At 46.9% G+C, this 13,715-nt stretch overlaps 1 protein-coding gene across 11 annotated transcripts in view; it reads right to left on the reverse strand.

Moving 5' to 3' along the window:
* Window positions 1-13,715, reverse strand: part of Aopep (aminopeptidase O (putative)) — a 322,738-nt gene that overhangs the window by 129,868 nt on the left and 179,155 nt on the right. For all 11 annotated transcript variants that reach the window (XR_015045417.1, XR_015045416.1, XR_003834639.1 and 8 more), the window contains one exon: window positions 4,451-4,640. Coding sequence is in view for 7 of the 11 variants with exons in the window: in XM_029468263.2 (XP_029324123.1) it covers window positions 4,451-4,640 (190 nt within the window). In the remaining 4 variants the exon portion in view is untranslated. The remainder of the gene's footprint in view (window positions 1-4,450; window positions 4,641-13,715) is intronic.

The following is a 13,715-nucleotide window of genomic DNA, read 5'->3' on the forward strand; positions in this document are numbered from 1 at the left end:
TCCAAGGAGCACTGAGCAAGCTGTACAGCCCCTGCACTGATGGTGCAGCTGGCCCTGTCCTTTGAGTCCCTGGCCCTGGAAACTACTCCAGTCCAGAATACTCACCTGAAATGGGGTCTTCCCCACAAACCATTTCTCCTTTGATACCATCCAGCCTCCCTTCCCTGCCTTGTGCTTCTGCATGGGGAGGGGAAAGGCCCCTCCCCCATTTACCTCTTCTTTTTCCCAACCTTCAATTTTGTTAAGGACTGTTTATAGTGGAGCTTGCTAATGTAATCCAGATGACTGTTTGCATAGATCCAGGAAAAAAAAAAAAGTATTACTGTCTGGACTCAATTTGGAGGCAGGGGAGGCCATCACACTGCTCCAGAGAGTTAGAATTGGCTGCTGTCACATGGGCGTGCTCACAAGGCCACCACATGGACGGCTGGGATCTCCATAAGAGAAGGCAGGCAGTGGAGTGCCCTGCAAGGAGGGGGACATCGGGTCTGCAGACATTTCTAGGAATTACTGGTCTTTAGTAATGCATTCATCAAATCTGTGTAGGCCCTGGGTCAGGATGGAGGACTGTTCTACCACGGAGGGCACTAATATCACACTGGGGACAATGTGTGGCTCAACAAGGACCATGGAGCAGCTCTGTCAGTAGGGACACAAGGGTTCAGAAGGTTTCCACGGTAGGTGGTAATGCCTGAGCTTGCAGGGGCAGAGACTTCAGAGAGTGAGAGCGCACCACTGGCTTGGAAAGAGTGTGATGTTCTTAGAACACGGTGAGGGGTGCGGACAGGTTTGGAGCAGACAACCAAGCCAAGAGGGCAGAGTTGCAGAGGAGTCAGAAGATCAATAGGCTGCTCCACAAGATATGTACATGAAAGACTGGGCTTCCAAAGACTTCCAAAGGTGATTATGGTTAAATGAAGCTATCAGAGGGGAACCTTCAGGGCTGTGGTCAGGAAGATGCCAGAGCTCTGTCCATCTCTCAAGAGTGGAAGAATAATTATGGGAGGCTCAAGTGAGGAGGCAACCATTGGGCAGCAGCAAAGACAAGAGGCCACCACAGAAAAGCAATCCTGTTGGTCCCTGGATCTTAGGGTTCCTGTCAACTCGAGCAGTTACTTAAGCCACAACTTCTGGAATTTGATTATGACAGCCCAACCAGGACAGCCTAGATGTGGATGGAGCATAGAGTTTATCTAGTCAATGAAGGTAGTATACCACCCAACCTGGCAAGTCAACTCACTTCTTCCCAGCCACTGCTCTGAGAGACTGCAGCTTCCTCCTCATTCTGACTTGACATGCTTTGCTGTGCACTTGGGCTCAGTGCTGCAGTGAATGTTTCCATGTGATCATAGCCATCACTGCATTCTGTCACCCTCTTCTCTACTGGAGCTGCTGCATCCCAAAGAAGAGTCCTACCCTTGGTCCTCATGCCCCTCTTCTTCAGGAAGACACGAAAGGGCTATTTATCACAGTGGGTACAGGAGTAGTGGAGAGCCTAGTCTCTGCTTTCCTTAAAGCCACAGCAGTGGGCAGCTTGTCCACAAGGCTTTCAGGCCTCTTCTACCTCTGAATGCGCATAGTACCTGACACTCATTAGCTCTTTATTTCAGTATTTCTCTCTTCCCATCCATGGACAGTTTCTCTTAGCCATCACCTTCTGGTCCCATAGATTGAACATAGAAAGGCCATGGAAGGCATGCCAGCAGCTGAGAGATGGAGCCCAGCCTCCACTCTGTCACTTGGTAAGGAGATACTCAGGACAGAAGCAGGAACCAAACAGACAGGGCGCATGGGAAAAAGAGGGCTTTCTCTTGAACATGAAGTCAGGGACACTCTGGGATGACAGAAATGAACATCAGGAGTTCCAGGCTGCTTGTCTTAATGGGGAGCTAGTCAGGGAAAGTTGAAGACAGGGTATACTGATACTCACCCTTTGCAGAGTGTCAGTGCCCAGGATGGAAGCAAACAGGCATTTCACACACAGCTTCCATGTGTCTAGAATGTGTTAAGCTCACACATATATCCAACTTGTGAATATGAGCCTTCTTAGACTTATTTTCCTAAGGGGAAAACTGCGGTCCAAAGAAGCTATATATCCTGCCTGTGCGCAGAAAGCCATTGAGCCAGAGAGCTGGGACTCAAACCTGGTCCAGCGCAGATCCTAGCCACCCTTTCTATCAACTGTGCAGCTTCTTTGGAGTGGAGGATATAGATTGGTACAAGAGGACAAGTGAAAGGCAGCACCACTGTGCGATGGATGACACTGTCTCTCTATGAGGGTAAGAAATGCACACAGCAGAAGCAACAGGAATCCAGAGTCCAGCAAAGCTGTGTTGGAGAGTTTGAGGTGTAAATCAGTTTGAGAATAAGAGATGGGGCCTCAAGACGGCCACCGAAACACAAGATTTCACCAGGCAGAATGTTCTTGACCAAAATCAAACAGTAAAAACAAACTTGGGAGTTTTAGAAAAGTACCAACATGCCTAGGATGTTGAGGATGGAGACCATGCAGAAAAGGAGTGACACTAGGATCAGGAAATAGATAGAAGCCGGGTGCGGTGGCACACGCCTTTAATCCCAGCACTCGGGAGGCAGAGGCAGGCAGATTTCTGAGTTCAATTCCAGCCTGAACTACAAAGTGAGTTCCAGGACAGCCAGGGCTATACAGAGAAACCCTGTCTCGAAAAAATAAAATAAAATAATAAATAAATAAATAAAAGAGAAAGAAAGAAAGAGAGAAAGAAAGAAAGAAAGAAAGAAAGAAAGAAAGAAAGAGAGAAAGAAAGAAAGAAAGAAAGAAAGAAAGAAAGAAAGAAAGAAAGAGATAGAAGGTAGGAAATGGTCCTGCAGTCCCATGCTCAGGAGAGCTCAAGGTCGAGGTTAAAGTGGAGGCAGTGAAGGAGTGTGTGATCCGTGCTTTTCATCCTAGAGGTTGAGTCCAGGCCTGTGGGCTAAGCAGAGGCACATGACCACTAAGGGAACATTCTCTGCTGGGTGAGCAGAAGTGTGGCCACTGTGCTACACTCTCAGCTCTTGGTTTGTACGATGGATAAAACGTTTGCCTTTTGTGTTTTGTGACGAGGTATCTGTCAAGCTGAGGCCAGTGCTGAGCTCACCACACAGCCCAGGGTTCCTTCAGAGCTGTGGCAATACCCATGCTCGAACTCTCCCACACTGGGAATACAAGTGTGAGCCACTACCCCTGGTTTATAACACCTTTTCTGAATTAATGAGCATCACATAAGAATTTAGAAATACTGAGTTCCCTAAAATATTGGGGCTTGTTGTTCCAGCCATACTGAACCTCCCTTTAGACATGACAACTGACTGTGGTGGCGGAGCAGAGGCCAGCCAGTTTGTCATGCCACCTAATCCATAGCACCAACTGCCTGGTTTTTTATTCTTTTTTTTGGGAGGGGAGGGGGAGTTGACATAGGGTCTTGTTATCTAATCCTGACTGACCTGGAACTTATGAAGACTAAGCTGGCCTCAACTCCTGTCCATCTTCCTGCCTCAGCCTCACCCAGTATAAGCCACACCCACTATGGATCAATATTTGAACCTGATTATTTAAAAAGCCTATAGCCAGGGATGAGTACTCATATAAACTCAAGCCCAGTCTGGTTTATACAGTAAGCTTCAGGCCAGCTGGCGCTACATAGCCGGGCCCTATCTCCAGACAAAACAAAAACAAAACAAAATAAAACATCCTGTGTGTTTAACGCATGGGATTATGCAATGCAGGAGTCTGACCTTCATGCCTCTGTTCAAACATATACTTAACAGGGGTCTTCTCTGACTCCATGGTCAAAACAGCTCCCTCAACTCTGTATGAGCCTTTCCCCCACCCCCCCTCTGTGTGAGCTCCCCCCCACTCTGTGTGAGCCCCCCCACTCTCTGTGTGAGCTCCCCCCACTCTGTGTGAGCTCCCCCCACTCTGTGTGATCTTCCCCCTGCACTCTGTGTGAGCTCCCCCCACTCTGTGTGAGCTCCCCCCACTCTGTGTGAGCTCCCCCCACTCTGTGTGAGCTCCCCCCACTCTGTGTGAGCTCCCTGCACTCTGTGTGAGCTCCCCCCACTCTGTGTGAGCTCCCCCCACTCTGTGTGATCTTCCCCCTCACTCTGTGTGAGCTCCCCCCCACTCTGTGTGAGCTCCCCCCACTCTGTGTGAGCTCCCCCTCACTCTGTGTGAGCTCCCCCTCACTCAGTGTGAGCTCCCCTCACTCTGTGTGAGGCCCCCTTCTCCTCACAGTACTTATCACATTGCTATTTCTTTTGTTGTCTGTTCCCTCCATGTCTAGATTGTGAACTTGAAGGGAAGAGACTTTTTACAGTGATTTATTCAGCAAACATAGTGCTTAGTACACATAGCATATAATCAGTGAATGAATAATGAATGAATGAATGAAAACAGAACTTGATTCTGAGTAGGGAAATTCTTTGAACCTACCTGCTGTGCTTCAGCCCAAAATATATCTTCCAAGTGAGTGGCAAATCCTTCACTGAGCCACTCCTCTGTCCAGTCTCGGGCCCCAATGACTAGGCCAAACCAGGAGTGAGCGATTTCATGGCAAAGACGGGTCCCACAGAGATGGCTCCTGCCCGTTAAGGTGCTCTGAGAGAGGAAGATGATGTGTGGGCTGCATATAATGGGAGAGAAAACACGTAGAGTCCTGTTAGCACCTGTCCCTGTGGCTACTCAGTGGGGCGGCTTTCTTAGCCCACAGAGTCTGTTATTACTGTGTGCATGCCGGATCATGATGGATAGATGCGGCTGCAATGCTTTTAAACCTAAACCAAGTGGCAGTTTACGTTTCTGGCGGCGGCTCAGGTTGCTGTTCCTGCCAGCAGTTGTCTTCGTCATCAAGCTGCTATTACCTATAATAAGTAACCCGTACTAAGTTTTATCCTGAAAAAATTACAAGGCAATGGAAACGTTTACTATGAAATCTGGGCTGTAAAAGAAGAACAGGTGTGAGAATGCGAAGTCCATGCTGTCACGAGAATGATCAAAGAAGTTGTTCAGCCAAAAATTCTAGTAGCTCACAGGCAAATCAAGAAGTCACTTGGAAGGCCAGGAAAAGCTGAAAAGAATAGAACCCCAAATCTTCCATTTCATACTAGAGCTGACTGTGGAGTTAACACTCAAAGGGGAGACTCTGGGCTAGCCCGGAGAAGAGCCCTGTGCCTGTAAACAAAACTCTCCATGTAAGCTGCAGGCCCTTACAGATGCATGTGACCAGGGACCCCGAGAGTGAAAGGTGGGCACTATCCCTCCCAGGCGTGCAAATGGCCCAAGGGTTGGCACCAGATACCAACTCATCTAATCGCAGTTTCCATAGTCTGTGACTCCAAATACCATGATTAAAACTGCAGAGATGATGTGGGAGGAAGCGGCTGTCAGAAAGGACAGACAGACAGGATCTTCGCTTTGCTTTCACCTTCAGCCTTTAGCATTTATCTAGAACTTGTTTATGTCCTTCCTAATGAAGAATTTGTTCTTTAAAAACAAATCTATCAATTAAAGCAAGCGAGTTGTGAGAACTCCCAAAGTAAGGAATGAGTTCGTTCTTTCAAAACCTATTTGTTTGCCATCATGTCATCTCTGCACAAGCCAAGACAGCAGCATGCAGATTTTTGGTCCGCCCCCACAGCCCCCATTAGAGAAAACCCCCACCTATATTTCCCTTGCACAATATCACCCATTCAGCTCAGAGAGCTAAATTGCAATCGCAGGAGTCAGGACTGCCAAAATAGACAGCTTTCATGTGAAGTAATAACAGGGCAGGCACGCAAATGAAAAAGCATCTGCCAGGCTTTCCGGAAAGCCCACAGAAACCCCACATATTAAAAGCAGAGTTGAAGCACTGAGGAAAAAGGGGTGCGGTACAACAGGCACCAAGAGTCAAACAGATTACCAGCTCAGACAAAAATGTAAGAAGGCAGGCAGGGAGGGAGGGAAGGAACCTCCCAGCACAGGAGCCAGCCTTCCCTTTACCTTACCAAGAAAGACAAATGGCACAGCCTGGCATTCTCAAATGAATGACCCCTGGCTCCACCAAGTGTGATGCTACATGAAAAGCCACAGAAATGCATAAGTAAATAACATTCCAGACATACTGCTGGCAGCAGCGCACCCGTTAGCTAAAACAAAATAGAGTAACTTCAGACTGTATGAGCAGGCTCATCTCTGGAAAGGGTCCAGTGGCCACTGTGACAGCCATGGCCATGTGGGCAGAGATCAGACAGCTGACTCTGGCTCAAGCCAGGAAGGTTCAAAAGGGGATGTGTGGACTTGTAGGGGGACTGCCCCTGACTGGGGTCCACTGCTTTGTTCCAATGGGGGCCCATGTGAATGACTATTCCAGAAGAGATGGAAGAATTCACATGAGTGGCTGGTGGGGAGTGAGCTTCATTTTCCATCTTCCAGTTTGTTTCCTATGAACAGTCATCTCCACCAGACTTCTCTCCTCACCTTCCTGAACTCGGGTGCCTCTGGGATGTACTAAAGACAGATCTATAGAGATCCGTCTAAAGTTCCCATGTCCTACCCTCAACCCTTTCTTCCCAGTCAACAGTAACCAATTTCCTTCTGTTCTGTGGGGAAGAAGGAAGTGTGAACTCTGTTATCACTCAGAGCTCTCCCGGTAACCAATGTCCACGGGGGACCCTGCCCTCAAGCTTTCAGTGACCGTCCTCCAGGGTGTTAAGCACACTTGGGACATACGGGATAACTACAACTTTCCTCCCCTCTTTCTGACTCTGAATGTCAGAATTACTTACTCAAGGTAAGTAGACGTTTTAAAGCATCGTTTTCCTCAGTAGCTAGTAAAGAAAACAACACACTCAGTCCACTTTGAGGATCAACAGTCAATGTCCCTTTGTTAGCAGGTCCCTTAGCATAGACAGCACCCCACAACAGAGAGCTTTTAGAATGTCTAGGCTACCATGACCTTGATTTGGTATGCAAGGCCCACTCACAGGTGCACAGTCCAATCCTGTATTCTCAGACCCAAGCAACTGGCTCAGGCTTCCCTTCTGTCAAAACCCCTGGAATTCTTATGCCCTGGAAGAGGGATCACCTACCTCAAGGAAGATAATCACATTGCTAACATCTTCACACTAAGAGCAAAGATTTTGTTGTTACTGTTTTGCTTTCTTAAACCATAAGTCATTTAATGTATTGTTTTTCCAGATGAGAGTTATGCAGGATTGCTATTTTAAATCTCAAAGTAACAACAGCCCCTCTCTTGAATTCTCTGCCACATGCTCTGTGCTGTAGGGGTGTGTGTGTGTGTGTGTGTGTGTGTGTGTGTGTGTGTGTGTGTACACGTGAAATAGGCAGGCCTGGGCTGCTGAGAACTTCAGCAGATCTATGCTCCTCACTTTCCCAGCATAGTGGAGGCTGGCCACTCCTCTGCAGAGGCCAAGTGTACTAGATGCCTGAAGCTTGTATCACGCCCAGCCTGAAAACTGTCCCTCTACTGCTCCTTAATGCGACCCACCCAGCCAGATTAGAGTGTTGTGTCCATTAATTTAAAACATGCCTCCAGCAGAGAAGGAAGGAGGCCTTTGTGACTCCCAGAAGCTGCTCCCTTCCTGAGGGAGGAATTCAATTTGGAAAGGAAATGGAGAATTTCATCAGATCTTAAGTAGGAGCTAGTGTTTGATTTATTTCTGCTTTTTTTCCAGGGAGGCCTGACCAGCATTGCCCCATCCTGCTGGAGAGGGAGAGAGGGAGGAGGGAGGGAGGGAGGGAGGGAGGGAGGGAGGGAGGGAGATTGATTTAGCAGCTGAGCCCAAAAGCTGCAAGCCTCAGCACCAGGTCACCATGGGCTGAGTGGACAGAAAGAGAGATGGGAGCTTCCAGGAGCAGCAGATCCTGGGTCTTGGGTGGAAGGTGGGGAGGGAGTTGTGAGGGTTGGAGGTGAGGGAGATGGGATGAGGAGTGGTCAAGTACACTTCTGCAGAGGTGTCATGGAGACATATTTACCAAGCTTGAATTTCTTGTGAACTTAATATTTTTCTAAATTTCAACAAAAAATGGCATCCACCATCCATATGCTTAGAGAAAGAGAGAACTTGGAAGGAGAAAGGAGCCCTCCTTTCGCTAGTATCCACCTGGATGACTCCAAAGACCTTAGAGTCAATCACATAAAAGCAGCCTTCTCTGGTGTGGTTTAATAGCTGACATGGTTTGGACAACTGCAATGTATGGGCATAGGGGGGCTGGGTTGGAGTAATCTCAAGAGGAAGTCCTGTGCCCCCCCCCCCATTCACACCTGCTTCCTTTTTCCTCCATAAGCTGCCTGCCCAGCAATGCCCATAAGTGCACTTACCATCAGCTCCTGTCCCTGGAGTCAGACCCTTCAGTCCTTCTTTGTTGACTGTGGTCTAATGTAAGGAATGTATCTGTCACCTCAAAGGCCACAAAGGATGGCCTAGAAATGCTGGCCATTCTTACCCCCTCTACCTCTGTGACTACTCAACAGGGAATGGCTACTTTCCATCTTCCTCTTCTGTGATACACTGTAGCGGATGAGTCTTAAAAGTGTGTGGGGAGATGATCAGGTTTTTGTTTTGTTTTTTTTTCTTTTTTTTTAAATATTTATTTATTGATTGATTTACATCCCAAATGCTGCCCCCTCCCAACCCCTCTCTCAGAATCCTTCCCCCATATCCCCATCCCCTTCTTCTCTGAGAGTGGGGGGCCCCTGCGCTCCCCCTCCCAACATCAAGTCTCTGCTAGATTAGGCAGATTTTCTCTCACTGAGGCCAAACAAGGCAGCCCTGTTGGGGAAGGGATGCCACAGTAAGGCTACAGCTTTAGGGAGAGCCCCTGCTCCAGTTGTTGGGGGGATTCACATGGAGACTGAACTGCACATCTCCTACATGTGTCATGTGTCAAGGGTCTCCTTCTAGCCTGTGAAACTACCCTTAACATAGTTCTGAACAGCTTGAGAGAGAGAAAATTGTTACATCCAACCAGTGTTTCAGGAAACACAGGTTTAGCAGAAAAGGATATTGTTATTGCTAGTTGCTGCCCCACCCTCCTGTGTGTGTGTGTGTGTGTGTGTGTGTGTGATGGTCAGAAGACAACGTATCAGCTTACAGAGTCAGGCCCTCTCCTTCCAGCAAGTGCCTTTGCCTGCTGTAACTCACCAGCCCAGTACATTTAATTATTCATTTATCTGGATGCATATTGGCTCAAATGGCCACTATGACAATGGCAGAGGAACTGAGGACTGCCCCCGAGCTCCAAGCTTTACCTTTTATCAATACAGTGTGCATGTGTGGAAGTCAGAGAGAAACGCTAAGGTGTTCCTTAGGAGCTGTCCACCTCATACTTGGAGACAGTCTCTTTCATTACCTGAGACTCACTAAGTGGTTCCCTAGGCTCCAGGGATCCTCCTGCCTCTGCCCCCTGAGCACTGGGGTTACTCACATGGCTCTCCTGCTGCATTTTCATGTGGTGTTCGAACCAAGTGCTATGTGAGCAGCTGTTTCCTCAGTCCAGCGTGGCTTCCTGCTTGCCTTTCCTAAGGACACACCCTACTGGCACCATGACCTCCCACTGAGCTCCTCCTACACTCGCTCTACCCCAACTGTAGAAAAGGTGGTTATCGCCTCAATTTACAGATGTTGAAGGTAAAGCGCACAGAGTTCCTCTCTCCAGGTTGGCAAGCAAGGTCACTAGCTCACAGTGAGCAGGCAATGCAGCCCAACCCAATATTGACTGAAGCTCACTCTGGTCTACTCTGCCAGACTCCCTGGGCTTAGCTGTAGCTGCTAGGCTCCTGGCTTTTCTGTGCAGCTCAAGCCCCTGGTATGATGACCTCAGGTTTCTCAGTGTTTTATCAGCAGAGTCATGGAAATGAAAACACCATCCGTGCCTTAGGATCTTTGTCCCCTGTGACTACATCACAACCAGAACTGGCCCAATAAAACAGGCCTTTGGATCAGCAATGCTTTAGTGTCTTCCCGGGAAGAAGGGAAGAAGAGAGGGGGAGATACTACTCTACAGCTATGCCCTGTGTTCTCCTTAGAGAAACAGGTGAGGCCAGCTTCTGGTACATGGCTCCAAAGGCCCTGGAAGGGCCACACACCTATTTTAACTACAGATATTTGTGGGGGTGGGGCAGAGTGGAACAATCATAAACTAAATGTGCTAAAGAAGCCAAGATAGCAAAATGAGGGTAAATGGAGGACCAGGGATAAGGAAATAAAGGAGGGAGGAAGTAGATAACACAAAATTAAACAGAAAAACAAAACCAAAAACCAAGGATATGGAGGAGGAGGAGGAGAAAGGGGAGGAGATGGTAGGCAGGCAACAAGAACCGAGAGCAGGGGTAAGTCTCCTAAGCCTCAAGAAGCAGCAGGAGACTTTAGAAGTATCAGAGGCAAACTGAGAAGCAGACACTGGAGGGAAGAACACACTGTATGTTAAACAGAGTAAGCCAGTCAGGCATGGTGGCTGGGGTGGTAGCAGTCAGTTTATCCCAGTTACCTTCTCCTTGCTGTGATAACACACTGGTCAAAACTGACTTGCTAAGAAGGGGTTTATTTCATTTATCTCACACTTCTATGTCAGGAGGCAGGAACCTGAATGTGGGAACTGAAGCAGAGACTATAGAAAAAATGTTGCTTACAGGCTGGCTTGACTGATCTTTCCTATGTAGCCCAGGTTGAGTTCTCCTCTACAATTAGTGGTCGAGAAAATGCCCCAACAAACCAGCCTGCAGGCCACTCTGATGAAGGCAATTCCTCAGATGAGAGTCCCTTTTCCCAGGTGGCTCTAAGCTTGTGTGAAGTTGGCAAAACTAAGTAGCACACAACTTGACTGGTTTTGTTCTCTACAGAATCCTGACTAACATAGTGGTACACACCTTGAATACCAGCACTTAAGATGCTGTAGCAGAAGGATCATCTCAAGGTTCAAGGTTATACTGGGCTATACTGAAACTGTCAAAAAAGACAACAACAACAACAACAACAAATTCAAATTAAACCTATCTAAACAAACAAACAAACAAACAAACAAAACATTAGGCCAAGGTTATCAGCTCTCCAAGCTCATAGTCCCAGGTTTGACAGTTAAGTTGCCTAAATGGCCCACACCTAGGTCCCACTAGGGATTGTGGTCAGTGCTAATGGGAGACAGGGTCAGGCTCTAAAGTAGATGCACTGGTGACAGGAGAAAGAGGCTTCCTAGTAAGTCTGGGAAAGAAATGAGTCTTTGGGGATGACACAGTGTTGTCATTTCATTGTTGGTCTCAGTGTTGCTGAGAATAAGTAGCTGCCAACACCAGTGCCAAGACCACCTCAGCTGGCTTTGGAAAGCTGTGTCCAACAGCAAACCAGCAGCTTCGCAGGTGCTGAAGGGATTGGTGAGTGGCAGGCACTTTATGTCTGTCCCACCAAGCAGTACTACATACACACACAGAGACTATGGCCTAGACTTTACCTCTCAAGCAACCACCCATGTAGAGTTAAGACTCCACTATGGGGGGCTGGATACACCTTGCTGAGACCGTCTTTCCTTGAGAAGCAGACAAGGGTGTCTTTGCTCTTCTGAAAGTTCAATGAAACTGCATTTGGGTATTTTGTGTTTAAATGCTAAAGAATTAAGGCAGGAAAATCAGTATTTGATTGAGTTTCCCAACTTCTTAAAGAACATGAGCTGCCCTAGTGGTTTCTTGATTCTCAAAGATGAAAGCAGATATATATTTCTCTCTTTCTTTCTCTCTTTCTCTCTCTCTCCTTTCTTTCTTTCTTTCTTTCTTTCTTTCTTTCTTTCTTTCTTTCTTTCTTCTTTCTTTTCCTTCCTTCCTTCCTTCCTTCCTTCCTTCCTTCCTTCCTTCCTTCCTTCCTTCCTTCCTTCCTTCCTTTTCTTTCTTTCCTTTTTTTTTTTTTTTGTTATTGGCATACAGGCCACTCTGTTTCTAGTATTTCAGAGAATGCACCATAAAAGCAAATATTGACTGTATTGCAATGTGTGTCTTGACTTGTCTTTAATTACACTGGTGCAGAAAGCTGTATGTTTCCTGCTGGATCTGGAGAACTTTCCTGAAAAGTACATTTCAATTAGCATCCGCTGAAGCACACAGATGACAAAACATAATTCTCTCTACTTCCTCACCTTTCAACAAGAGTGAATATGTTTGTTCCTATAGAGCTAATCAAGTGAACTTCCACCATGACACAGGACATGTCTTTACTTAATACAATTATGCATGTTTTGCTTTGTCCCGGGACAGCAATACAATTGTGGGCCAAGAACTGAAATATGAAATACACTGTATACAAGAGTCTGTTATCTATGGTTATATTACATGGAAGCCTGGAAACTGCTTCATGAAGAGACAAGTCTGGACAATCTGAACCCACCTTTAATAAGAACAGCTTGATTATGGTTTCCTTTGAAATGCATTCACTGGATCTACAAGTCAAGCCTCCCTATGATCTTCATCTAGAAAAATAGGCTAGGGGGGTTCCCCCCAAATAGCAGACATATGGCCAGAGAGTTGTAGATGCAAACTTAAGACACAATAGACTCTGAGACTTTGGGAGTTCTGGTGTGAAATGCACCCAGTTGCCCTGTAGGGGCTGGCAAAGGCATATTTGAATCAGAAAGGCCAGCCTGTATAGCAACACGCCTGAATACAAAAGAAGCACTGATGTCTGACAGAGAATTCTGGACACAAGATGCTGAGGTAAAAGGAAGTTCAAGTTTCCCTTTGCCAGAGACACACTGCCAGGAAGCAGGAAGCTACTGGGGAGGAGGTGTGATGGTCAGCTCTGTAATTTGGCAGAAATGAAACTCACAAAAAAACAGAGAAGATGCTCTGAAATCCCTTGACAGTTGGGAGTTGGTAGCAGTGTTGCTGCTGCTGGTGGTAATGATGGTGATGATGATGATGGTTGTGGTGGTGTCGGTGCTTTTATCAGAACGCCCCACCTGATTTAAACACTGCACAGTGCACATAGATAGATACCTCATATCCCATGCTTGATACACAGACGTTTTTTCATTTCATTTTTTATTGGATATTTTCTTCATTTACATTTCAAATGCTATCCTGAAAGTCCCCTATACCCTCCCACACACATACCCTGCTCCCCAACTCACCCACTCCCACTTCCTGGCCCTGGCATTTCCCTGCATATGATCTTCATAAGACCAAGGGCCTCTCCTCCCACTGATGGTCAACTAGTCCATCCTCTGCTACATATGCAACTAGAGATACACTTCTTGGGGGGGGGGTATTGGTTAGTTCATATTGTTGATCCTCCTATAGGGTTGCCGACCCCTTTAGCTCCTTGGGTACTTTCTCTAGCTCCTTCTTTAGGGGCCCTGTGTTCCATTCTATAGATGACTGTGAGCATCCACTTCTGTATTTGCCAGGCACTGGCATAGACTCATAAGAGACAGCTATAACAGGTCCCTTCAGCAAAATCTTGCTGGCATATGCAATAGTGTCTGGGTTTGCTGGATGTTTATGGGATGGATCCCCAGGTGGGGTAGTCTCTGGATGGTCCATCCTTTTGTCTCTGTAACTCCTTCCATAGGTATTTTGTTCCCCATTCTAAGAAGGAATGAAGTATCCACACTTTGGTCTTCCTTCTTCTTGAGTTTCATGGACACACATACTTTTAATATATCAATTAAATATAAAGTTAAAGAGGAAATAGAGAAAAGAGAAATACATTCCCCT

This window comes from Mus caroli, unplaced genomic scaffold, assembly GCF_978045245.1.
Source record: "Mus caroli unplaced genomic scaffold, Mus_caroli_1 scaffold_15, whole genome shotgun sequence".
NCBI lineage: Eukaryota > Metazoa > Chordata > Mammalia > Rodentia > Muridae > Mus > Mus caroli.